Raw genomic sequence first — 26754 nt, forward strand, 5'->3', positions numbered from 1 at the left:
ATCCCATCACTAATGCCCGTAGTTGTGCCAGCATCAGCGTCTCAGTACAATCCAGAAAGTGATGGTTTACTTTTTGTTTGTGCCGAGGGTTGCTCTCAACTCAGAAATATTAGACAATTTAAAATCCCACCCAAAACACTTGGATGACTCTGCCAAGAAGAATGTGTGCTGTCTGATTGAAAATCACCTTTCCCTGTTTGCCAACACTCCGTCTCGCGCTACTGTTCTGGAACACGACGTAGATGTAGGTGGCCATCCTCTGATCAACCAGCACGCTTAGCGGCTGAACCCACGCGCACTTTTTTGGCAAGAAGTTTTACTTGCTGGAAAACAGTCTAGCTGTTCCAGTGCATGTAGCTCTTTAACAAAGGGTTAAATTGCTAATTAGCTAAACTACTATTTAGTTTAATTATTTTTTTAGCCCTGGCCTCCCGGTGCACTTTAAATGCTAACATTAGCTGTGTATCACACTTCAAGTGTTCTAGTCACTCCTGAGCTGCGGTGTATCACACTCACCAGCTACCTATAATATGAGTATACATACCAGAAACACGTGTGACAAGAAAAGCATTCAAAAAGCATTCAGTTTAAGCTAGTATTTAACGGGTTGCTAACAATAGCATCTAGTTTGACCACACAGAGACCCACAATTTAAAAATTAAAATGTGCTTTTGAAACTAATAAAATTGAACTCACTGCCAAAAAGGTTCATGTCAGGTTCCAACTTCCAACAGCATTCATGAAAAGGACCAAGAGTAGCACAGGACACACAGCTAAGACCAACATTAGAGGCAATATTCAAAGGGGAAAATGAAATCATCAGACTGAAGAGATTAAAGAAATTACAAAGGTATGCATCTGTGATCTTTAAGGTTTTGTTGTTGTTGTTGTTTTCTTATGCATGTGTAGCTGAAAGTGTGATTACTACCAGAATTACAGTGGTTATTTATTTACACTGTTCATTACAGCGGGATAAAATTTTTAATGTATATCTCAGGAGTAACCTTTCCTTTACTACAGGGGATTCATAGCACCAGCATCATCGGGAGGGCCCAAAACATAATTAACATCACCTACAGCGTCATCTATTCACACTACAGGAGTCTGAAATTGAGGACTAAACGACTCTCAAACACCTTCTACCCAAAGACCATTAGACACCTGAATAAAATAATCAACACTGCTCTTCTACCACCTCATCACAGCTATTAAGTATAATTGCACTATTTCTTACAGTATTATTAGAAGTATCTGTCACACTAATAAACTACCTTGCATAAGCATTAACACGAGTTTGCACATTCACTACTTGTACTTGTCTCATCCTAGAATCACAACAGAATATTTTCATTGACATAAACTGGGTAAAGTATTATTTTCAATTTTTTTCCCTTTTAAAAAAATGTTTCCCTTAAAATGTTTAACCTGTGTTTTTTTTCTTTTAACTGTATGGTTTTATAAAGTCAAATAACTTTCCCGCAAATTTTTATTTATCCAGGAATAAACACAAACGTTAGAAACCAAGGAAACAGCTGCGAGTTGCGTTTACCCGGCGTTTACGACAGTTCTCTTTCATTTCCGGCATAAACACATGGACGCCTGAGCCACGAAAACATGAGAGGTCAAAAGTTATGGTCGTAATCTTCAGCATAAACGGAACATAACACAGAAACATGGTAAGTTGAAATCGTGATTTACCACATGAAATGTGAAAATGGTTGCATGCTCGAGAGACTACGGAAATAGCGTTTGAAGGCGTTATTTTTAATAGCTAAGCTAGTGTTAGCTTTACTTAAACGTGCATATGACCCAACACGACTGGACCAAGCTAAGCTAAAGTTTGGTGTTCTTCTTATTTTAACCAGCACGTCACTATTAGCCTGATAATTGGACCATTGATAGGTTTAAATCAAATGTAAACACGCCGCTTGGGTTTCGCAGCGAGCTCCAACGCGGTCACTGGTCTGCTGATTTGCTTTGTATCCCCTAATGTCATGAAGCTTTCTGATTTCCACCTTTCTGCCTCCGCAGGCCAGCTCCATGGTGGCAGTGGGACTGGCTCTGGCAGCAGCTGGATTTGCAGGTCCGTGACTGGAAAATTTTGTTGTTAACTTTGTCAGACAGGGTTTCACGAGTGTACAGCACCATGGACATTGAACTTCAGTACAAAGCACTTGAATTGCAAGGAAACTATTAAACAAAATGCATACACATATATGGATGACATAAAAATAGCTCTACGTAGTTCTATTTTTGTAAATTTACATATGTTTTTGACAACTTTTTAATAGTGTTATTTGCACTTTGCACATTTATAGTGTCATTTTGCTTAATATACTATCCCGAGCAGGAATAAGAGGCTTGAACTGTCTTACAAATAATGTAATGAAGAAAATATAACTGTGTGGTTAGACCTCTCAACATCGGCAATCTAGCTAAGTGGTCAGGTTAAGCTAGATATCAACTCAGTAACTCGACCCTGGATTTCCTGGTCTAGCAATGACAGCACTCGCATAAAAGAGGCGGTTTTGGCAGCGAGTGACTGATCACAAACATATAGAGTAGAGCCGCATATTTAACAAAAGTAAAGCAAATTTTAATGTTTAACATAGAAAAAGGTTAAACACACAATGCAGACTAAATGTAACACATGTTGCAGGCAGCGCAGCAGCAGTGTGACAGAGCTTTCCACACATAGTATGTATAGTAAAAAGCATTGTTAGAAATGTTTGTAGACTGCGAAGCACTTTGTAAATGCATTTAATCTAAAGGGAAGGAAGGATGGTGTGAAACACAGATTTACAGTCTGACTAATAGACTTGCAGTTATAATAGTTGGTGTTTTGCAGCACCATCATCACAAATGATAAATATTATATTTTGGAAGACTGTTGTTCTATCCGTCCCATATCATAACAGATTCTTTTTGACTCAAAACCAAAACCACTGAATGATTTAACTTTCATGTTTATGTTGGTTTTCCGTTTGTCATCTATCAGTAGGTCAAGGGCGAGTCCTGTGTGTGTTGACAGAAACTACATGAAACCTTGTGTTTAAGGTTTAATTTAACAGTATGCGAATGCTCCTCGCCTCCAAAGCAGATATTAAATTATGAAGAACATTTACATTACAGAAACCTGAGAGTGCAAACCTCTGCCAATGTCGTTTAATCTCTGGGCAGTATTTACTTTTAAGGGAGTAGTATTATATAAAGTTTAGGAAGTTTGAAGTGCAGGAAAAAATCAGATAAGGGTGGCATGACATGCTTACTTTGATTCCACAAACATTATTTTGGAGTAGGTCATGGATTATTAGGGGTGGGGGGAATAATCGATACTGTGTAGTATCGTGATATGACTTCAGAGCATGTTGATCCTTTTTCTGAGCAAGAATCCTGACATTCCTTCACTGTCCAAATGTGTTTCACTTTTTTTTTGGCAGCAATAAACATGACAGTTTACTTATTTTAATTTAAGACATGTTTTATTTTAATTAAGTTTAAAACTTTTTTATTTAATGTAAAATTATATTTTGTTTTAATTTACTTTCAAATTCTTCAGTTGCTTAATGAGCTGCATAGTTTTCATAAATTGCATAGTTCATAATAGCTATAATTGTACCAGATGGTTGCATTCAGTTAAGTTGGACTAGACTGTAATACAAACCGTTCAGTTTGTCAACAATAAAACTGACTGAAATGAGAGAAAGACTGAGTGCGAGACTTTGATATTAGATAAGAATATTGATAAAGTTTACCTTTATGTACAGAATCTGAATATCGCAAAATATTTTTAAAAAATTGCAATAATATCGTATCGTGAGATGTATGGTGATTCCCACCTCTATAGATTATAGGTATTAATTTGTAAATAGGTGGACATGAATAACTGGAGTTTATTGTATAATATTAATAAACTTGAAAGAAAGGCAGGCGTGAAATGTAAAAGTGAGGGGAGAGGTGACATGATATTTGGAGGCAAACTATGATGTGACTTTTAGAATCCCCATATACCAGTATCATGTCCTAAACAAAGGTAGTAGAACTTGAAGTAGTTTTACAGATAAAAGATGAAAGTTTCACATTCTTTGACTTTAAAGAAGAGGTCAGAGGTCAAATGTGATGATATTTTAAATCTTTACACAACGCTCTCTATATGTTTACAGTACACAACACACTTGTAAGAATCATAGTTTCTAAGTTATGTGGCTTTTTATTGATTTTCAACAAATAAATTATTAAGCAGAAACTGAAGATGTAAGACAAATGTTTTTTGGTAGTTCGGTTAAGCTAGGTGAGTCTAGGTGATTTTTTGTTAGTTAATATATTCTCAGATTTTCATATATTACAGGTTGTCTTGTAGTGTCAGTACTGTATCTGTATTGTTGTACTGTGATAGTAGCATTATCGTGGGAAAAGTATTGTTAGTTGCACCGGCGCCCAACCCTAAACCGCATCAGTGTTAACAGTAAAACATTTAAGGGACAAATCCACAGATTGATTTGTCATCTGAGATAAAGTGGATTTGCCCATCACTGTAAATGTCTCATCTTTTTCATGTACCAGGTCGCTATGCCATGCAGGCCATAAAGCAGATGGAACCCCAGATGAAACAGGCCCTTCAGAGCTTCCCTAAAACTGTAAGAAGGAACCCGTGTTTGCTGTGATAACTCTGCCAGTTCGATGTGCAGAAAACACAGACACATGTTGGTCTTTGCATTCAGTCTGCATTTCGTTTTCTCTTTCCTAACTCGTAACCTCGACTGCACACATTGTTTCAGGCATTTGGAGGAGGCTACTATAGAGGTGGATTTGAACCAAAGATGACAAAGAGAGAAGCTGCTCTGGTTTTAGGTGTCAGGTATGTGGATGCTGATCAGCACTCAGCACTGATTCTTAGTCTATCTGTGATGTTACAATACTTCCAGGTTCAGAGAGGTTTGGTCTTGTGCTGCACGGCTACCTTGTTGTGTTGTTTGTAGTCTCTCCACTACAGCAGCACATTTAACAACCACCACTAATCACTCATAATAACTCACTGTTACATACATTTACTGTTGCACCACTATTCTGTCTTCAGTCCCACAGCCAACAAGAATAAGATCAGAGAAGCTCATAGAAAACTGATGATCCTGAACCATCCAGATAGAGGTAAGAGAAAGCTTAGTGCTTACTCAAATACTGACTATTTTTCTGATGAGTCTGTTATCTAGTGAAAATAAAAAATAAACAAAATACCACTAAAATACTATGAACAAAGTTCAGTATAATCAGAGTATCTTTCCATTATCTGGCTTCACTTGCCTTTGCCTATAACGGTGGTCAACTTTATAAGTCAAGCAGGGACTTCCCAGTGTAGCTGTCAGCAAATTTGGATAAAAATGGCTGCGTTGAAGCACCAGAACAATCAGAGACATGTATACTGAAAGCAGAGCAACAGAATTTTTACAAAAGAATAAGCATAAAAAGTTCATTCAGACATAGTCCTGCCAAATGTACAAATATGATACAAGGTCCACAAAGTCCAGAGAGGTGTTCAGCTTTAGGATTATATATCAAGGTGTATAAAACAATAAAATAGTTTCAAACTTGTTTGCAGTCAACAAAAAAATAAAATCAAGGAATAAAGTTCTTCTCAGACTTTAAAAGCTTTCAACCCTCCTGGTATTTGTGCACACAAGTCTGAGGCATCACTGCAGAAGAACCGACACAGCTCTGTTCTGGAAAACACTGCACTGGCTCGAGAACCTTCATAAAAATCGGTGACCACGTTTCACAATTGCACTTTATTTACAATGAAAAGCTGATCATGCAAAAAAAAAATCAAGCAGCTGGAGACTCGCTTATTCAGACTGGCTTTTAACTAGTTTTAGGCTGTATGATGTCATATGTATGCTGTTTTATCGTTTTGTCTTCTGTGTTTTTATATGCCTGTTTTTATTGTTTTTATTTACCCACTTTGTGGGTTTTGACCTGTGAAAGGTGCTGTATAAATAAAGTTTACATAACATTTAACTTCAGAATGTAGTCCTGAGCTGTTACGCATGAGTGGCAAGTCTGTTAACAGGTCTTAGGTGTATTGTCAACATCCTGCATAGTAAAAGAAACTGTTTTGTTGTTCAACGTGAAGTGTGATTATGTGTGTGTGTGTGTGTGTGTGTGTGTGTGTGTGTGTGTGTGTGTGTGTGTTGCAGGTGGATCTCCCTACTTAGCAGCAAAGATAAACGAAGCAAAGGATCTGATGGACGGGCAGGCCAAGAAATAAAAGTGGAGATGCTTATTCATGCACTGACTGACTTGAAAGTTTTTCTAACTGATTGTTCTAAAAATAAAATCACGCTGTACAAGTGCAGACCAGAATCCTGCCATTATTACTGCTCAGTTTATATTGACTTTGTGAAATTCTATAAAGAGGTTTCCATTTGACAGAACTTCAAATTGTTGTTTTGCGTTTTTTAAGATCACACATGAAGTGTGTTTCTTAGTCCAACCTACAGATGTCTCATAAGCAGTTGCTAAACTTAATGGAGTCATTGAGTATTATGCATTTTGTGAGAGAACAAAGACAGTTTTTCTACTTGTGATTTTACTAGATACATTTGGACATGTGAATATTATGTTGCATGTCTTTTTTTAGCGACAGCACGCTGTTGTTAATGTGGTAAAATGTTAGTTGGTTTGAACACTTTAGCATTAGCAGAAACTTAAAAAATGTTCCTGTGCTTACTGAAATTACACTTACAGTGGGGCAAAAAAGTATTTAGTCAGCCACTGATTGTGCAAGTTCCCCCACTTAAAATGATGACAGAGGTCAGTAATTTGCACCAGAGGTACACTTCAACTGTGAGAGACAGAATGTGAAAAAAAAATCCATGAATCCACATGGTAGGATTTGTAAAGAATTTATTCGTAAATTAGGGTGGAAAATAAGTATTTGGTCACCTCAAACAAGGAAAATCTCTGGCTCTCACAGACCTGTAACGTCTTCTGTAAGAAGCTTTTCTGTCCCCCACTCGTTACCTGTATGAATGGCACCTGTTTGAACTCATCATCTGTATAAAAGACACCTGTCCACAGCCTCAAACAGTCAGACTCCAAACTCCGCCATGGCCAAGACCAAAGAGCTTTCGAAGGACACCAGGAAAAGTATTGTAGACCTGCACCAGACTGGGAAGAGTGAATCTACAATAGGCAAGCAGCTTGGTGTGAAAAAATCAACTGTGGGAGCAATCATCAGAAAATGGAAGACATACAAGACCACTGATAATCTCCCTCGATCTGGGGCTTCACGCAAGATCTCATCCCGTGGGGTCAAAATGATCATGAGAACGGTGAGCAAAGATCCCAGAACCACACGGGGGGACCTGGTGAATGACCTGCAGAGAGCTGGGACCAAAGTAACAAAGGTCACCATCAGTAACACACTACAACGGCAGGAAATCAAATCCCGCAGTGCCAGACGTGTTCCGCTGCTGAAGCCAGTGCATGTCCAGGCCCGTCTGAAGTTTGCCAGAGAGCACATGGATGATACAGCAGAGGATTGGGAGAATGTCATGTGGTCAGATGAAACCAAAGTAGAACTTTTTGGTATAAACTCAACTCGTCGTGTTTGGAGGAAGAAGAATACTGAGTTGCATCCCAAGAACACCATACCTACTGTGAAGCATGGGGGTGGAAACATCATGCTATGGGGCTGTTTTTCTGCCAAGGGGACAGGACGACTGATCCGTGTTAAGGACAGAATGAATGGGGCCATGTATCGTGAGATTTCGAGCCAAAACCTCCTTCCATCAGTGAGAAGTTTGAAGATGAAACGAGGCTGGGTCTTCCAACATGACAATGATCCAAAACACACCGCCCGGGCAACAAAGGAGTGGCTCCGTAAGAAGCATTTGAAAGTCCTGGAGTGGCCTAGCCAGTCTCCAGACCTCAACCCCATAGAAAATCTGTGGCGGGAGTTGAAAGTCCGTGTTGCTCGGCGACAGCCCCAAAACATCACTGCTCTCGAGAAGATCTGCATGGAGGAATGGGCCAAAATACCAGCTACTGTGTGTGCAAACCTGGTAAAGACCTATAGTAAACGTTTGACCTCTGTTATTGCCAACAAAGGTTATGTTACAAAGTATTGAGTTGTATTTTTGTTATTGACCAAATACTTATTTTCCACCCTGATTTACGAATAAATTCTTTACAAATCCTACCATGTGGATTCATGGATTTTTTTTTTCACATTCTGTCTCTCACAGTTGAAGTGTACCTCTGGTGCAAATTACTGACCTCTGTCATCATTTTAAGTGGGGGAACTTGCACAATCGGTGGCTGACTAAATACTTTTTTGCCCCACTGTATGTGATGTTCCAATGTAACAGGTTAATTCACTCAAAAGCAGATTTGTGGTTTAAATCAACTTAAGCAGGTGAAACATTTTGCATTTGCATATGGAAATGTTTTGAAGCTTAGCCAGTGAAAAGAAGCCGGTTGTATGCTGAAAAAGAAATTCTGTCTGATGGATACTGAAACATGAGTGGTGACCAAATCAACAGCTTCTAAGTCTGTGAACCTAGCAACATGAAACTGTCTGTGACTCCACAGAAGCCAAGAGGGTGTGTTGGCAGGATCCCATCTGTGGTGAAAACACTTCATTACATTCAGCCAAAGACACAACTTTTCCTATTTCTCATTTCATAAGTTTTTAACTTGTAAAAGAGACACCACAGCTATCATATACAAATCATGGCTAGTAAAGGATGCCTACATTGTATTCATACATTTAATAATCTTTCTGGCTGCAGGATAATACAAAAACTAACAAGACACTTTTCAATAAACTTGGTCAAGAGTTAGATGATGTGGGTCATGTCTCAGTTTTTGAAAAAGACAAACCTTGTTTAATAAACTCGAACTGCACCAGTATACTTTACACATCAGTAAACAGGTTATTGTCACATTCACTATCCAAATCAGAATCTCCACACAATGCAGCGACGCAGCATTCCTGAAAAGTATGTGTACAGCTAACAGTCACAAGCAAGACACAGAGATGGGTTTTAGATCTACACGAAAGATCAAGTTTATTTAAGAACCACCTGCATACAAAACATATTGCACATCAACCAACCAGACGATCCTTAAAAAAACAACAAAAAAAACTTTACTGTAGTTGACCCAACAAAAACACTTGGGATGTCACAACTCTCAGTAGTCCAAATTTGTCCCAAAAGAAAACCTCTAAGCATCGCATGTTAGTGTCAAGAAAACAGAAGAGATTGTTTTTGTTTGTTTTTTTAAATACTGTACATTTTCTTAAAAATAAATAAACCAAATATATCTCCTTCCTTAGTGGAACAGTCATGACCAGTTTCCAGCCAGCCAGTGTGGAAGAACCATGAAAATGACATCGTCACCTGGGCAAGGTTTTCTGGAAACATCTCAACACCGCAGTGGTCGGTTTTTACAGGGCTCTGTTTTCCCCAACAGTGGGCAGATAAAAGTGGACAATACCCTAAAAGAAACTCAAGTGACTTTATTGAATTCCTAGTGAGGGAAAAAAATTAATCAGCATCAAGCATTACTCGGGATGTACGTAATGAAACAATGTTTAGGAATGAGATGTTTCCAGGTGGCCGAGCACTGATGGTACATATCTGTCCAGCACTAAACGGTAACAAGCCAGTTTTCAGACTCAACTACAATCACGTTTTAAACAGAAGAAAGGTTATGTTTCAGTGCAAAGAAAACGACTCTTCTACAGTTTCTTTTCCAGACACGATGTAAAAGCATTTCTTCTGTGACCCAAGTGGTTGCATATTGGAAAAACAGGAAGCAGCTAATGTGAAATTCTTCAACAGATATATTTATTTATATATATATATTTATATATATATAAAGGATAACTGGATTCATCCCCACCCTCCCCACAACGAGAACAGACACTCCTGACTTTAAAAAGATGCCCCTAAAATCTTTTTGGGGTGTTTCAGTGGTTGCCTTCACCTCCCGCAGTACCATAAGAGAACATTTAGCACATGGAGACGCCGTGTCTGGTTCCGCTGTGGCAGATGAAGGCTAACACAGAAACAGGTGAAAGGATTTCAGATGGCATGCAGAGCCAGGCAACGACATGTTGAATCTACTCTCAAGGCACGACAGCTAATCACGTTTATGTCAAACATACTTGGGGTTTCCAACAAGCCAATCTGCACTGTGCTACTGCCCATGCAGATCAGTTAATTTACATCCTGAAATAAGTTTATGGAAGCATTTTTCTGGATCCAACTAGGAAAAGGCTTTTTAAAACCCTGCTGTGATGTTTCTACGAATAGAAAAAGGACTGCTGCATTCATACCACAGTATGGGTTTGACTGGAATCCCTGTCTGATTTAATAAACGCTGTACTCAGTGCAGCCTCTCCCAGAGCTCTCAGTGAAGACAGGACTGAAAAGCAGTTCATGTACACATCTGTAAGTTTATGTGTGTTTGACTATCTTTGGCAAGCTCATACAGGAAGAACTATTGTAAAAAAAAAAAAAAGAAAAAAAAGGAAAATGAATAGTTGGATAAAACAGGTGTAAAAAGGGAGGTTCAGGTTCTGACCTCTGAAACTTGCACAGCGGAACAGGTCACAAATATTTGGAAAATCTAAAATAAAAAAGAGAGAGAGAAAACAGTGCTTTAAATGTTATGGTTCACTTCTGAAGCTGCTCCAGTCATGGAGATTCAATCAAGTGCAGCTCTAGAAGTTCAAATATTTGAAACCATTTTCCTTGCCCTGACTAGGAGAGTCCATTAACAACAGCTTGTGGGTTAGATTCCTCCTTGTAGGAGACTTTAGTGGACTTCTCAGTGGAAGACCTGGGAGCTCTTGTGCCATTGTTGCCGTCGCCATCGGCTGCACCGTTAGAACCATTAGTGGTTGCCACGGCAGAGTTTGGGCTGTGTTCGGCGATGACATCCACCTGACCCTAAACAGAAAGGTGGGACAAACAGTGTGTGATGGGTGAGAGAGAATGACGAATGAATGACGAACACTAAATCACCAGTGACTGCCAGGCTTTTAAAGCAGCGAGAAGTGAGGATATTGTAAACTAGGTACTGACCACATCCTTGTTTTTCTGGGAGTCCTTCTCGATCATCTGTCTGCTCTGAGACTCAGCCCTGGATATGTAGTCAGCCACAGTAACTAAACAAATACAACAACAGAGAAAATAAACTATGAAAGCACATGAAGACTGACTCCTTCATACCAGAGCAGAGGCACAAATCTGTTTCAGATATTCCAAACTTCATCAGGATTGTATCGTCTTCACAGTTCTTGTAGATTAGTGAAACACACACAACAGCAGCATTTGCAGTGTGAAGTGAATTACTATTAAACCTGTGTACACAGTTAAAGAAAAAGTGCCCTTTCTCACAGTCTGAGAATAACCTTTTTACTAATTATGCATTTTAGATTCAAGATTACACCAAAATATGTTAGAACAATTTACAATGACACACCACACAAACAAGACTATTAATTGCTGTTAATGTCAGCATGACAAAGCAAAAGCAAGTTGTGACAAAGTTATTGGTAAAAAAAGGTTTTCTGCTAAAAAGAGATGCATACTTATATTTCTACATACCAAACCTTGTTAGAAAATGCTATATTACAGTATTGATCAGCCATATTGAATCAAATAGCAAAAGCCAAGAACACGACTGCTCAGTTTTCCATAGTTTGTGTTTAGCATGGTGTTGGTGGAACACAAACAAACACAAGGTTTTTTTAGTCAAGTCATTCAGAGTGCTCACTGGAGGAGGGCACACTAGGTGATCCAGTTGCCTGGTTACCTGGCTGCCTCTCTTCAGGCAGACGGTTTCTGCGACGTCGGCTACGATTACGACGTTGAGGTTTAGCTTCCTGGTCATCTAAAGGTGTCAGGTCATCACAAACAGAGGGATTGGGGTGGAGGGACTTACATCGCGATCTACAATTGTCATCTACTTTGAGCTGCACTGACGCCCTTTATGTTTCAAAATAGAAATGATGCACTGCTGCACAGTCCTGACAGCTCAGAACAGCAGTCGGTATAACCTGAATACACTGTGTGAGACGACAACAACAACAACAACAAACATCTAGTAACGTTCATACCTGTTCCATTTTCACTCATAGAGGCGTTGTCTGACTCGCTCATGCCATCAATCAGAGTGGTATCCTCGTCTGTTCTGCGTCGCCGAGATCTTCTGCGGCGGTTAGCAGGCAAGTTGGAGTCGCTAGCATCTGTATCAGCTGTCTGATCGGTCTCTGTGTTTACCTCCAAGGCTCCATAGTGATGGTTATCCTCATGGTCTCGAGGCCCTGCTGCACATACAGGATCAGATTAATAGGCAAAAACTTTCAAACAGAACTTTAACAGAAGAAAATGATAACTTAGAGTGTCAATATATCTGTGAAGGTTCCCAATCATCCAGGTCGTAGTCTAAGGAACTTGGAAAGAAAAGCTTCTGGCCTTCTTTAAGTTTCCTGAAAGACGTTTCAAGGAAACTTAAAGCTTCAGTCCAGAACTGAAGAAGCTTCTTGGATGAAACGTCTTCAAGGAAACTTAAACAAGTCCAGACGCTTTTCTTTCCAAGCTCCCTAGACAAATTAGAGTGTCCCTACTTTCCTTGAATTATCAATTTTACCAGAGCTGTTGCTGTAACTTCCTCTTCCTCCACGTCCCCTTCCCCTTCCTCGGCCGGGTCCTGGCCTTCTGCGGCCATCTCTCTGTGGCCGTGGGCCTCTCTCCCGCTCCCTGCAAGTCCACCAAACCAAATGAAATTGATTACACAGAACAGCAACCAGCAGTTTAGTCAAAAACTGGTGAGATAATGCAATATATGGATCACAGTAACCTCACCTTTCATGATCTTCTCCAGCCAGAGACCAGTCACTCAGCTCATCTTTGCGCTCAGAATCTGTCTCAGAGGCGTTGGACTGCTCTGAGGTGTTGCCTGAGTGTAACCAAACACGTGTGAGAAGACAAAAAAAAAAGAAAGAAAGAAAGAATAACCCACATAAAAAGGATAGAACAAAGAGGGAGAAAGAAGGAGGTAGTTATACACCTTGTTACAGGTGCGAACAATCCAAACATTTGACCTCCTGCATGATTTTACTGTATATGTGATTTTTTTGCACATATAGCGTTTGATTTTTAGAGATGCCTACCATATCCAGTGCTGTAGTTGTGGCCCCTGCGTCCACGCCCTCGGCTGTTGTAAGAGCGACTGCCATGCACGGACGTAGAGGAGGCATTGGCATTGTTTTCTGTATTATACCCGCCTCCTCTCTCCCCCCTCTCTCCCCTGTCCCTGTCAACTGGTCGGTGGCCCTGGGTAACCTGACGCAACTGTTCGTCAATCTGCATCCGTTCCAGACGAAGCTGCTCCACCTCCTAGAGCAAAGGAAGACGATAAATAATACAAAAAAAGCAGTATGTTCTAAACTAAATAAATAAAAAATGCAAATCTGAGAGCTTTGTTTTAAAATAGTCATCACGGCACACACATGCATAATGACCATACACACATCTACATCACATCCAATTCGCCTTGTGTTGTTTATTCTTAATCTTGCTAGGCTGCCTCCCTGTGTATAATCCACAATCTGCCTCAGCTCTTCCGCTAGCTGTGCGCCCTCTGCAAGTAGCTCCACCATGTCCTACACACAAACGGTGCAAAACAAAGCACACACGAAGCACCAACGCAGCACAAAACATGCAAACAGCACAGGACCCACACATACACATGGTGTAAAATGGATACACAGCAAAATACAGACTGCAGAAGAGCAAATTTCACATATCTATGAATCCTGCACTACGTTTTTATATAAGATTACTTGCTAAAGACTGAATTGGTGGTAAATTAAAATCCAGCTCAACAATACGGAAACGAAGGCTTCATTGTAACTAAAGTAACGGCCTCCAATATGAAATATTTTGACAATATTGTAATATAATCATTTCAATATTATTTCTATTTACTGCATACAAACATATTTTCCATCCTTCTGCACTTAATATTCAAATCAAATTAAATATAAGAAATTATAATAACACATCTGAGAACACTATCTGCAAAGCACATACAAAAAGCAATCCTGCTTGAGCAATGTTTATTGTGTGCTGTTTCCATGCTAAAAGCCGGGCAGTGTCATTAGTCTTGTGCCAGAGTGGACATTAAAAGCAGCTTGACATAGCTGGGAATTCGCATTGCAGCATTTGAAAAAGGTTAGCAAACGCAACACGCAGACACACGCACAAAGGTGCTCGTACATTTAGGTAAGAGATGTGGTACTCCAACAAGACCTGAACGTTGCCAATGCTCTCCTTAGTGCCGACAAATGTGAATGGGACCATTCCCTGTGTCAACAAAACAAAAAAACACAACACAGATGTTAATATGGGACTGTCCAACTAAATGACACTGTTTGTACGCTCTGTACTCCTATAGACTTTTAAACATCTGTCATAGGGATCAGTGCTTTAGCAGTTGGGGGTAAACACATCGCAGTAGCAGGCTTACTTCTTGTCTGGGCTGCTTGGTATCGTTGTCTCCTTCTATCCTGACACGCACCACACCGGACTTGTCCACTATCTCCTGGATGACCTTACCATTTTTACCAATCACTTTGCCTAAAGACAAAGAAAAGAGAAAAGGATCAAAAGGTAGGATGTCACAGCTTAGGTCAAAAAGATGAGACACTAGTAAACTGAGGATATATAAGCACAGTACAGGGAGTGCAGAATTATTAGGCAAGTTGTATTTTTGAGGAATAATGTTATTATTGAACAACAACCATGTTCTCAATGAACCCAAAAAACTCATTAATATCAAAGCTGAATGTTTTTGGAAGTAGTTTTTAGTTTTAGCTATTTTAGGGGGATATCTGTGTGTGCAGGTGACTATTACTGTGCATAATTATTAGGCAACTTAACAAAAAACAAATATATACCCATTTCAATTATTTATTTTTACCAGTGAAACCAATATAACATCTCCACATTCACAAATATACATTTCTGACATTCAAAAACAAAACAAAAACAAATCAGCGACCAATATAGCCACCTTTCTTTGCAAGGACACTCAAAAGCCTGCCATCCATGGATTCTGTCAGTGTTTTGATCTGTTCACCATCAACATTGCGTGCAGCAGCAACCACAGCCTCCCAGACACTGTTCAGAGAGGTGTACTGTTTTCCCTCCTTGTAAATCTCACATTTGATGATGGACCACAGGTTCTCAATGGGGTTCAGATCAGGTGAACAAAGAGGCCATGTCATTAGTTTTTCTTCTTTTATACCCTTTCTTGCCAGCCACGCTGTGGAGTACTTGGACGCGTGTGATGGAGCATTGTCCTGCATGAAAATCATGTTTTTCTTGAAGGATGCAGACTTCTTCCTGTACCACTGCTTGAAGAAGGTGTCTTCCAGAAACTGGCAGTAGGACTGGGAGTTGAACTTGACTCCATCCTCAACCCGAAAAGGCCCCACAAGCTCATCTTTGATGATACCAGCCCAAACCAGTACTCCACCTCCACCTTGCTGGCGTCTGAGTCGGACTGGAGCTCTCTGCCCTTTACCAATCCAGCCACGGGCCCATCCATCTGGCCCATCAAGACTCACTCTCATTTCATCAGTCCATAAAACCTTAGAAAAATCAGTCTTGAGATATTTCTTGGCCCAGTCTTGACGTTTCAGCTTGTGTGTCTTGTTCAGTGGTGGTCGTCTTTCAGCCTTTCTTACCTTGGCCATGTCTCTGAGTATTGCACACCTTGTGCTTTTGGGCACTCCAGTGATGTTGCAGCTCTGAAATATGGCCAAACTGGTGGCAAGTGGCATCTTGGCAGCTGCACGCTTGACTTTTCTCAGTTCATGGGCAGTTATTTTGCGCCTTGGTTTTTCCACACGCTTCTTGCGACCCTGTTGACTATTTTGAATGAAACGCTTGATTGTTCGATGATCACGCTTCAGAAGCTTTGCAATTTTGAGACTGCTGCATCCCTCTGCAAGATATCTCACTATCTTTGACTTTTCTGAGCCTGTCAAGTCCTTCTTTTGACCCATTTTGCCAAAGGAAAGGACGTTGCCTAATAATTATGCACACCTGATATAGGGTGTTGATGTCATTAGACCACACCCCTTCTCATTACAGAGATGCACATCACCTAATATGCTTAATTGGTAGTAGGCTTTCGAGCCTATACAGCTTGGAGTAAGACAACATGCATGAAGAGGATGATGTGGACAAAATACTCATTTGCCTAATAATTCTGCACTCCCTGTAGATGAAAGTTTTTGTTTAAATGTTGCTGAGAAGTTGAGCAAATAATGTACTGAATGAATGAATGACTTGTTACTAATTACTCATTGCTGTTACTAAATACCAACTTCTTTATCCCCTTCTTAAAATAGTTGAATCTACTTACCAACAAGGTTTCTTGGCACCTGGACCGAATCCTCTACAAATTCCAAGAAGCTTCTGGCTTTCTTTACTGCCTCTGCTGTCTAAAGGAAGACACAGGGTCGCTTACATATATTACACACTCAGCTAAAACATATACACAACCCAGTTACCACTGTACAACATGTACAGTATATACACAAAGAGCACGTCTAAAGAGTCCCACGCTATTTCTCTTATAAATAACATTCTCCATGTGAGACCATTAAAAAAAGAGACTTAGCAAATCCAATTTCATGTCAGCATTTTCATATTACTTCACACATAACCTGCCATACAGGAATAATTATGGATTCTTTAAATGGTGTTCATTTCTTTGTAGGAATCTCGTCAACTAAAAGCAACAATTTCATAAGAAAGATATGTTATTACTTCTTTCTTGTTCACCATTAGAGAAAGCATCTATACTGTTTACCAGTTTAAGTGCACATGTTAAACACCATGTCACCCTCGTCATCACTTCTCTTTCTCACATCCTCACTGGCAGGAGCTAAGACGTGAGTGACAACCATGTTGTTGTATAGAATAATAAAGCCCTGTTGATAATTCAATATATACTGAAAGACAATTTAGCCAATTTAAGCTCGATAAAATACTAAATATTTACTGATTTTGTTGTGGAAATTACTTTTACTTTGCTTTTATATACAGAGGGTAAAGTATGTATTGAACAGGTCACCAATTCTCTAAGCAAGTATGTTTCTAAAGGTGCTTTTGACATGAAATTGTCACCAGACATTGGTAACAACCCATGAAAAATGTGAAAAAGGGCATGGTAACTATCAGTAACTAGAAAGCAATCCTCCCACTTAGTGCAAATTCATTATCAGCTGATTCAGTCCCAAATGATGGCCTATAAAAAGCTGTCCCATTACTAAGATGTCTCACAAGAAACACACAAGACGGGTAAAACCAATGAGCTCTCGCAAGACCTTCACAACCTTATTGCTGCAAATTTTTCAACATAAAACGACCTCCCTATAAGATTTCAGACAGCAGAGTGAAAAGAATTATTAGAAGAGTTGTTCAAGAGCCCAGCAACAGAAAGACCTGGAATCAGCAGGTACAATTGTTTTAGTACAATTGTACTCACCACGCACGACTCCATTGCTGAAGAAAAAGCATGTTGAAGCGTGTTTAACAACAACATTTAAGACAAGCCTGTGAAATACCCAGAGGAAACAGTCTGGTCAGATACCAAAATGAACCCTTTGGATGCCATAAGGCACTGCACTGCATCACCCCACAAACACCATACCAACGGTGATGTTTGTAGCTGGGAACATCATGGTGTGGGGCTGTTTTTCAGCATACAGCACTGGCACGCTTCATATTATTAAAGTAAGGATGAACGTGGAAAATGTGCCATGACATTCTTGATAAAAATCGGCTGCCGTTCACCAGGATGATGAAGATAAAATGAGGATGAATGTTTCAGCAAGACAGTGATCAAAAACATACAGCCAAGTGAACTCTCAACTGGTTTCAGAGGAAGAAAAAGCTGCTAGAATGGCCCAGCCAATCACCTGACCTGTCTCCTTTATAAAATTTTCAGAGAAAGAACTAAAACTCTTCATAGAAGAACCCTTTAGGATTTAAAGACTATTTATGTGGAAGAATCACATAAATCCCACATTACAACTACTTTTCCATACAGGAGGCGCCTTGAAGCTCTCGTCACCAACAAAGGCTTTTGTACAAAGTACTGAATGAACTTCAACAACTGAGACATTTCTCATTATTACACATAATTTATGGACATCTATGGTTTGATTTCTTTGCATGTATGGATTGGCCGACATCTGGTGAGAATTTATGTCAATAGCATCTTTAAAAAGTGACTTAGATCATTTTTGACATGTTAAATAGTTATTTTACCCAGTGTACAATCCAGTAACCCTACTACCTCCTGTATTACCAACCTACCTCCCCATAAATCCTGAAATTGCCTGACTCCTCATCCAGCTCAATGGCAGTTACACCTGGAACCTTCCGGGCTTGCTGGATGTTGCTACCATGGCTGCCAATGGCCAGGCCCATTAGATCCAGTCTCACTGTAAACTCTTCCTGGAAGGAAGACACCAAGTGCCTGGAGTTCTACGAAAAACACAAGACATAGTCAAAACCAATGAACTCAGTCAGCTCTGTCTGAAGCTTTCATCCTGTACAAAAACTGAACAATAACAAATTTAAGTGTACTGTTAATTTAAACTCAAAAACTAAATGCTCGACCTTACAGAGCTTAAGATTATTGAAATATCTTTGGTAATATGGTTGTGTCCAAGGATGCTGAGCTCATGGACTGACAATGATCAGAGGAACTGCTAGTGGCTTGCCAATCAAGGCATTTTTTTGTCTTGTTTTTCCATGCATTACATGCACTTATCAGATTCATGAGTCATTAACTTTATCAGCTTCACTATATCTTCATTTCAGTATTTCTACATATTACTGACACTTGTGACACAGATGCAACTTCAAACTCTGTAAGGAACGGCTACACTGATCCACCATCACAAAACTAGAGGTCAAAGAAGAAGAGGATTCCTGTCTGTAGATGTGACTTTAAAGTATTTGGAAAGATGCTACTTTGTCTTCTTTCCTTAACTTCTTTAAATTAAAAGATTAATATGTATGAGGAGCACATGATGCAGGGCTGAGCAGAGACAGGTGAGCTACTTCAAAAAGAAAATGAAATTAAAAAAACAACAATCAAAACAGACTGAACAAGTTTGTTGGAAAAAAAGTTTAGTTAAAGAAAAAAGTCTGTCAAATGTTATAACTTTATACAGTTTTTGCTGTTCAGCTATCATCCGCCTACTTACAGTCACCCAATGATAGGCTAAACCATCCATCACTGTATATCAGGGGTGGGGAACTCCAGGCCTGAAATGTCGGTGTCTTGCAGATGTTAGATATCACCCTGGGTCAGCACACATTGAATCAGATGATTACTTAATTACCAGCCTCTGGAGAACTTCACGGCATGTTGAGAGGGTAATTTAGCCATTTAAATCAGCTGTGTTGGATCAAGGACCCGCAGGACACCAGCCCTTGAGGTCTGGAGTTCCCCCATCCCTGCTGTATATGAAGGCCACCCTGCTGGAACAGCACACGTTAGTTCTTTTTGAACTGGAAGTAGAAAATAAACTTGCCAGTTACTTACCTACTTCTTTCTTTCTTTTTTTCTCTTATTTTTAAGTTTCAGCCACACAGCTTGCATTAAGTGCACCGCACTATGTTAACCCCACTCTCCCACCTCAATTATTGTATTATATTATGGTATTATACAACAATCAGTCTGGAGATCACTGCCCAATACTAAATGGCACAATAAAAAGCTATAAGCAAAACGACAATTGCTCAACTAAAAAGTATAATTTGGCTATTGTTTTAGCTTACTTTAAGCAGTAGGATTGTATTTTACCATTTACCATAATAAATGGCCTGAACTACCAACTGAGATTGTTCCAAGGCAACTACAGTGCATACAGTAACCCCAGAACATCTCAGTAACAGGTCTTTTTCTTGCCATCACCCTACCTCAAGGTGTTTTGTGGCTTCCTGGTTGCGTGACATTAGAAGTAGCTTGGTCCTGAGGCTGCGCAGGTGCATGTCACTCAGCAAAGACACACGCTTCACTGTCGTCTCGTTGGTGGACTAAAACACACACACACAGGAAATAAAAAGACTTATGCAAATATGTGGGGATACTCCTCTGCTCATAATCACTAAAAGAAATGAACAGCTGAGTCATGTATTAGACAAACATGCAGGGCAGGATAAAGGTGTAGCACATCGTGCATTAGCCTTGGTGCTACTGTACATTTCCACATGTCACCACAGAATCACAGAAAGCCAGTTACCACAATCACTAGTTGGCTGGTCTCAGGGCAGTATGAGATGTGAGAGGCTCCCACGGCTTTCTTGAAGTCTTTATGAGCATTTTCATTCTGGCACCTGTCCACAAAAAACAAAAAACATATTACCTTCCAATCCTTAAACAAACAGTTCACATCTACTGAAAAAACGAGACAGACCATATATAACAGGTACAATAAAGGCTCTACTGCATATACACACTCTCACTGCTAATGAACTAAACAAGCCTGTGAATTTAGTTAAAATCTGTCTGTCTCTAATTTTGTTGCTGTAAAAGTGCTGTACATACGCTTCTTGTAGATCCTGAGGAACCGGGACAAAGCACTTGTGAAAGGAGTTCTTGGTGATGGCCTTGTTGGTGTTGACCGGACGCAGACGTTCAAAGGTCACTATTTCGTTGTAAGTCGCGTCACAGGCTGCATACTCAATCACATAGAACTGGAAATATGGAAAGGTTCAACAAAAAAAATGAATAAGTAGAATACTCTTCATAGTGCCTATAGTCACATGTACAAAAAAGGTTTTACTCACATCTCCCTTCATCATGCGGACTTTAGCCAACCACCAACCACACGGCTCAAGTTCAGTGGCTCTAGAAAAGATCTGCCAGGAGACGAAAACATAAGCAGGATAAGGCACATATAGAAAGAAGCAGGTGAGGACAAGAGGAACAGAAAAAAGGAGAGAACTTATATCTGTGTCCTTACCTCCACCTCGTCACCCTCTCCAATCTCCTTCTTGACATCAGCAGGTGGGGGCATCCTGACATCACTGAAGGGCACTTGGCGTTCTGGCTGCCAACTGAGAAAAAAAAAGACCCCATTTTTTTCTTTTACCTAAAACATGGTGGTTCTGGATCTATGATAAAATATTAAATTTACATGTTTTATGAAAACTGGTCAAATGCAGAAGAAGTAAAGACTAGAGCTGGGCGATATGAGATTTTTTCATATCACGATATGTTTTTTTCATTTCAGGCGATAACGATATCTATCACGATATAAGCCAAATAACTATATTTGTAAGATTTAAATGTGCCGTTGCTCACAAGTAAAATGTGAAATAATCAGCAGCTTGTTTTTATTTAAATATTTATTTCCCATAATAAGTTCAACAGGGTAGATGTACTTAAGGAACATGAGACTTTTTCAGATAAATAAAGGCAAATATTGCAAACTACACAAAAGGCAGCCGCTAAAGCGTTTAAGTTTCAAAATAGAACAAACGAAACAAACTAAATTGTCAATTCCACTTAGAAACAAAATATTAATTCTAAAAATAAATCTTAGTTTGTTTTACAGAAGAACAGACAAAACTGACTAACTTTTGTCAATATCAAATAAACTGAGAACTAAAAGGAAATTCTCAATCTCTCCTTGTTGTATAGCTGAGCTTTTCAAACAGTTTTAACAGTTACTTTAGTCTGACAAAAGCCGAATGACGAATTAGCGCTTCCAGTCAGAGACTGAGGCTACGTCCACACGTACACGGGTATTTTTGAAAACTGAGATTTTCCGTTTTCGTTTTAAAAAAATAATCCCGTCCACACATAAAGGCAGAAATGAAGGAAAACGCTGCTATGAACATGCCAAAGCAGCAGGTGGCGCTAGATTCCTAACCGTGCAGAAATGTTGGCCAATCAGAAGTCTAGAAGCCTCGGTGGGAAAAAGTAAACAAAGCTGGGGCATAGAAGCAGAACCGAGTCGTATGTGTGGACGGACAGTAACTGTGTGTATATGTAAGCATTTAAACACTGCAGAGAGTAGAATTAACAGTAACAGTATTGTAGAAATTCATTTCACCGAAACAATAACGTGGCGCAGTGTGACGCATGCACCAGTTTATTGTATTTCCAGACTTGCTTTCGGCACAATTTACAGTGCACGCTACTCTGTTTTTTGTCAGACTTGAAATAGCCGAAATACCTTCACACTACGGAACTTCTATGGCTCTTCCGTTCGACAATCTCTCCGGCATTGGAACCATCATCTGTTTTCTCTTCGGTCACGCTCGGTTGATTTTTCTAGTCGGCACACTCATTTCCTCCATTATGCGCTGGCTCCATTACCCGCTGGCTGCTTCCCAAACAAACACACGTGCGGCTTGGCACTTGTGCTGTACGTAACAAGTCACGCGACGTGACGCTGCGGCTGTGATTGGTTCGGCTCTGCGCTACTTAATTTGGATTGGCTGACCTTTTAAAAAAAAAAAAAAAAAAAAGAGGACAAGAGCGGCGAGGTCTATCGCGATAGCTTAATTTCTCTATCGAGTAAAAGTTATATCGCGATACATATCGTTATCGTTCTATCGCCCAGCTCTAGTAAAGACTCACTTGTTCTCAAAGGCAATAGTGAGAGAGTCATCGTGGATATCTTTGACAAAGCCCTGCAGGAGGGACAGAAACACAGATCAGCGGTTAAATATAGTTCCTGCTTTAAAAGAAGAGTTTTTTATGTCTAGCAGAAAAAGTGACATTTTGGGTATGGGAACCCATTTTTTTTATTTTGTGCATGCACACAAAGTATATACGCATTGTTGACAAGATGCACACTCCTGCTGATTGTTTGCCACTATCTCATCTGTATACAACTCACAGTAACATGCTAAGATATGCAAAGCACTAGCAAACAATTCTGAAGAAAAGTGCTAGGATGTATACAAGGATGTGCACAATAATGAATTTAAAATACTTAAAAACCCTGCATGAAAAGAAGCAAATTGAACATGTTTGTTAAAACACTAGGATACAGTGTGACAGCACAAAGTGTAAAACTGAATGTGAACATAACTACGTTTCCCACAGATTTAGATTCAATTTGTTGCAGGAGGTGGGCATGTGCACGCAGATAAGTGATCTTGAGCTTTTGTGTATAGAAGGCACACACTGGCTTTCTTAAAAGAACTATTACATAATGTGTTTATATTATCTGATTTTTAAATACTTTTCTCCCCTGCAAATAATTTAATAACCAAGTAGCATAGCCTCCCACAGCTTCACTCCAACTTTCAGGATGTTGGATGTCAATTAGCAGCTGACTGATACTGATGACTGCCACAACACTCAGCAGCAGAGGTCTTAAAACTGGACTAGTAAAATCTGAAAGCCATAAACAAAGACTTCTTTCAGCTGGTCCCTTCAGGGGTTGCCACAGCAGACCATCTGCTTCCATGTCACCCTATCCCTAGCATTCTTCTTTGTCACACCAACAGTCTGCATGTCCTCCATCATTACATCCATAAACCATCTGTGATGTCCTCCTCATTTCTTCCTGCCTGGCAGCTCCATCTTCAACATCCTTTTCATCCATCTCAGCCTTGCATCTCTAACTTTGTCTCCAATATGCTCAACCTGAGCTGTTGCTCTGATGTACTCATTTCTAATCTTGTTCTTACATTACATTTTCTAACTTAATCTAAACATCTTCACTTCTGCCACCTCCAGCTCGGCCTCCTGTCTTTGAATCAAAGCCAAACTTGCAGGCAGTGAAACCAGCAACTTTCCAGAAAACGTACCAGAAAACAAACAAAAGAACAACAAAAACAAAGGACAATGGCAGTGGCAGTGAACTGAAGAAAAGTATTTTAGTGAGACACTGACAGCTTCATGAGCTTCTTCAGGTAATTCGGCAGTTAGATCAATTACTATCAGAGAAAGAGAGCTTTGTTGTCACTGTCTTAGTTTATGTTTTAACATGTTTAACACTGCATTTATTAGCATATTAGAATATTATCTGCAGTAAACAATCATACTTTCTTACACTATGTGAGATAGCATGTTTGAAACCTTAGTACGTAACCAAAACCGATAATAGTCTAGCACTACTATTTAATACTGTGGTATGCTAATACTGTGACAGTGACATCAGCACCACTGATGGTAACAGATAGTGACCAACACAAGATAGTTTAGTGTGTAAAATATCTAAATAAATAAAAAACAAAATGATATATTTGATAAGTATGGACTTGTTTGTTTGCTTGTTTGTTTGAAGGGCCAGAGTCGTCTCTATTTTTTGAGGCGACTGAGGTCCTTCAACATCTGCCAGAAAATGCTGAGGATTTTCTATGAGTCTGTGGTGGCCAGTGCGATCCTCTATGCTGTTGCATGCTGGGGGAGCAGGCTGAGGGTCGCAGATGCCAACAGACTTAATAAACTGATCCGTAAGGCCAGCAATGTTGTGGGGATGGAGCTGGACTCCCTCAAGGTGGTGTCGGAGAGGCGGATGCTGTCCAAGATAAAGACAATGTTGGATAACACCTCCCACCCACTCCATGACATGTTGGTCAGTCACAGGAGCTCGTTCAGTGAGAGACTGAGATTACCGAAAAGCACCACTGAACGACACAGGAAATCATTCCTGCCTGTGGCCATCTCCCTGTACAACGCATCCACTTAACACACTGTTTGCTGCTACAACTACACATGTTTCTTTTCCAACTATTTATTTATGAGTGACTTATGTATGTATGTATGTATATATATGTATATATTGTACTATTCTTAGTTAGCGTATTGTCTGTCTTGTCTTAATGTTGGTTTAAAATGGAGCACTGTAACAAAAAATAATTTCCCCCAGGGATCAATAAAGTATTCTGATTCTGATTCTGATTTTGCAAGTTTAAGTTTGAACTGCTTTCCAGCATTTGACAACATTCCTATCACAGGGTGGAAGCTGCAAAATTACTTTTATATATCCTTTATTTATCCAGAAAGTGATATTGACATTACAAAAGCCTTTTTCAAGACAGATCTGGCCAAGAGGGCAGTGGAAAACGCAACAAATATATCATCACAGTTCTTTCATACACAGGCACAATAACAGAGAGACATAAAAACACTGTAAAACTAGTCATTTCCTTACTTAACGTATAACTCCTACATAAATCCTAATGACTACAGTCTATTTAACAACATAAGTAAAGATATCATTAAAAAAAGCCCCAACAAAAAGAAAACACACACGCACACACAGAAACATCAGAAATCAGTTTTGGCAGTGGATCATTTTTTGGCACAACGCCTGTGCTAGAGTCAAACGTGAGGTACCCAACACTACACACCAGACTTGGAAGTACTGAACCCCAGGTTCAATGCGTTCAGACACTTATTTAAGCCATGTGTCTCGCTTGCGTGAAGGACGGTGTTGATTACATTCAAAGAAAGCACACACACGTATGTCTAAAGAGTTTAAGACACAGGGGTGGCAGAGTGGACAGAATCGCCCAGGGAAAAAAGGGGTGTGTTAAATAAGGAAAAGCAATGAGAACAGTGTGAAAATGCAGTAGTACAAAAGAAGTCATGGGATGTGAAGGTGAGACAAGAAAGAAAAACTTGAAAGTCTGGAGAAAAATGAGAAGAGAGAGGAGACACGGGGAGAAGAGGCGAGGGTGTTGCTGTGGGCAGCACGTCTAGAAATAGCTTTAAAGTCGATGGTATCAGTGACCCACTCGACATGCCAGCTGGTCGGGATTGACAAGGAACAGCTGGCTCACACATACCGAAAAAATAGCTTCGGAATGATGGAGTATCAAATAATAGACAGCGACAGTCAGTCGTAAAGTCTGTGCAGAGAGACTTCAAAATCTCTCACACCACCAACCATGGTGCCTTCACAACACGACACACTTTAGTAAACTGCGTCAAGGTATAATGGGCTGGTCCTCCGTGTTTCTGATATCAGCTCAATAGCCAATGATGACACATGCAGATACTATTTACTTCAGCAACATCTTTCGACGTCAACAGCTAGGCAACTATCAAGTTAGCTAACTTTCAGCTCGAGAAAGCGGCACAAGAAGTCAAATAAAATTAATAACACCTGCTCTGTGTTACGTATTCAAGTTATCGCATGCAAGACTGCGGTTCTTCCAAACTGGCTTTGAAGAAAGGTCCTCAAAAGTGTCAGCTGGCGAGGACATGGGAGTGACGCTAGCTTAGCTTGCTAATTATGGCTAGCATTGCTAGTACAAGCTAATATCGAACTCTCGGGTACGTACAGAGGAAGTCGGATCATGTTGCCACAATCCACGAGACTTAAACTAGAATACTGTACCGTATGAACAACTTTTATGTTTGAAACTGCATTGATAAGCCGGTATTTACCTTGTAATAAGCCCCGTTGGAGCCACGGACCTCCACCGCCAGTTCTTCCATATTGGAAACGCAAAGGATGTTGGGACGACAGGTGCTCCTTCAAGCGTCAGGACTTGACATCTTAGCACCAGTAAAATGTATAACAACAAGTACATGTAAAATTTGCACATTTAAAACTGAATTAAAATGAAAATATAACTTGTTATTCTAATGTAGCTTACCTGACAAACCAAAAGTGAAACTACAAAAGATGAATGCCCTTTTATTTATGTTTTGTAGTTTTAGTCCCGTTTT

General features: G+C 39.8%; 2 protein-coding genes across 14 annotated transcripts; one reads left to right on the plus strand and one right to left on the minus strand.

Moving 5' to 3' along the window:
• The first annotated feature begins 1585 nt into the window (after nt 1-1585).
• On the plus strand, nt 1586-6420 carry dnajc19 (DnaJ (Hsp40) homolog, subfamily C, member 19). The gene is made up of 6 exons (XM_085375892.1): nt 1586-1676; nt 2032-2083; nt 4564-4637; nt 4779-4858; nt 5078-5148; nt 6192-6420. Exons 1-6 carry the CDS (start codon nt 1674-1676, stop codon nt 6260-6262), a joined length of 351 nt encoding a protein of 116 aa, XP_085232018.1. The 5' UTR covers nt 1586-1673; the 3' UTR covers nt 6263-6420.
• Nucleotides 6421-9018: 2598 nt separating this feature from the next.
• Nucleotides 9019-26550, minus strand: fxr1 (FMR1 autosomal homolog 1). Of its 13 annotated transcripts, XM_085376842.1 has the most exons (19): nt 26470-26533; nt 22699-22751; nt 21074-21167; nt 20898-20969; nt 20656-20804; nt 20351-20444; nt 20028-20144; nt 18411-18581; nt 16450-16528; nt 14545-14654; nt 14295-14390; nt 13187-13412; nt 12879-12972; nt 12664-12773; nt 12131-12340; nt 11788-11904; nt 11094-11176; nt 10765-10958; nt 9019-10635 (listed from the first exon to the last, which is right to left on the minus strand). In XM_085376842.1, exons 1-18 carry the CDS (start codon nt 26518-26520, stop codon nt 10770-10772), a joined length of 2115 nt encoding a protein of 704 aa, XP_085232968.1. In that variant the 5' UTR covers nt 26521-26533; the 3' UTR covers nt 9019-10635; nt 10765-10769. The 13 variants fall into 13 exon arrangements, with proteins under 13 accessions (XP_085232968.1, XP_085232977.1, XP_085232976.1 ...); XM_085376851.1 differs by having other exon boundaries at nt 9019-10958; nt 11827-11904; nt 12131-12337; nt 14295-14381; nt 26470-26550; XM_085376850.1 differs by having other exon boundaries at nt 9019-10958; nt 14295-14381; nt 26470-26550.
• Between the last annotated feature and the right edge of the window lie 204 nt (nt 26551-26754).

This window comes from Diplotaxodon limnothrissa, linkage group LG17, assembly GCF_057381915.1.
Source record: "Diplotaxodon limnothrissa isolate DT_005_m linkage group LG17, D_limnothrissa_male_GT1.1, whole genome shotgun sequence".
Classification (NCBI taxonomy): domain Eukaryota; kingdom Metazoa; phylum Chordata; class Actinopteri; order Cichliformes; family Cichlidae; genus Diplotaxodon; species Diplotaxodon limnothrissa.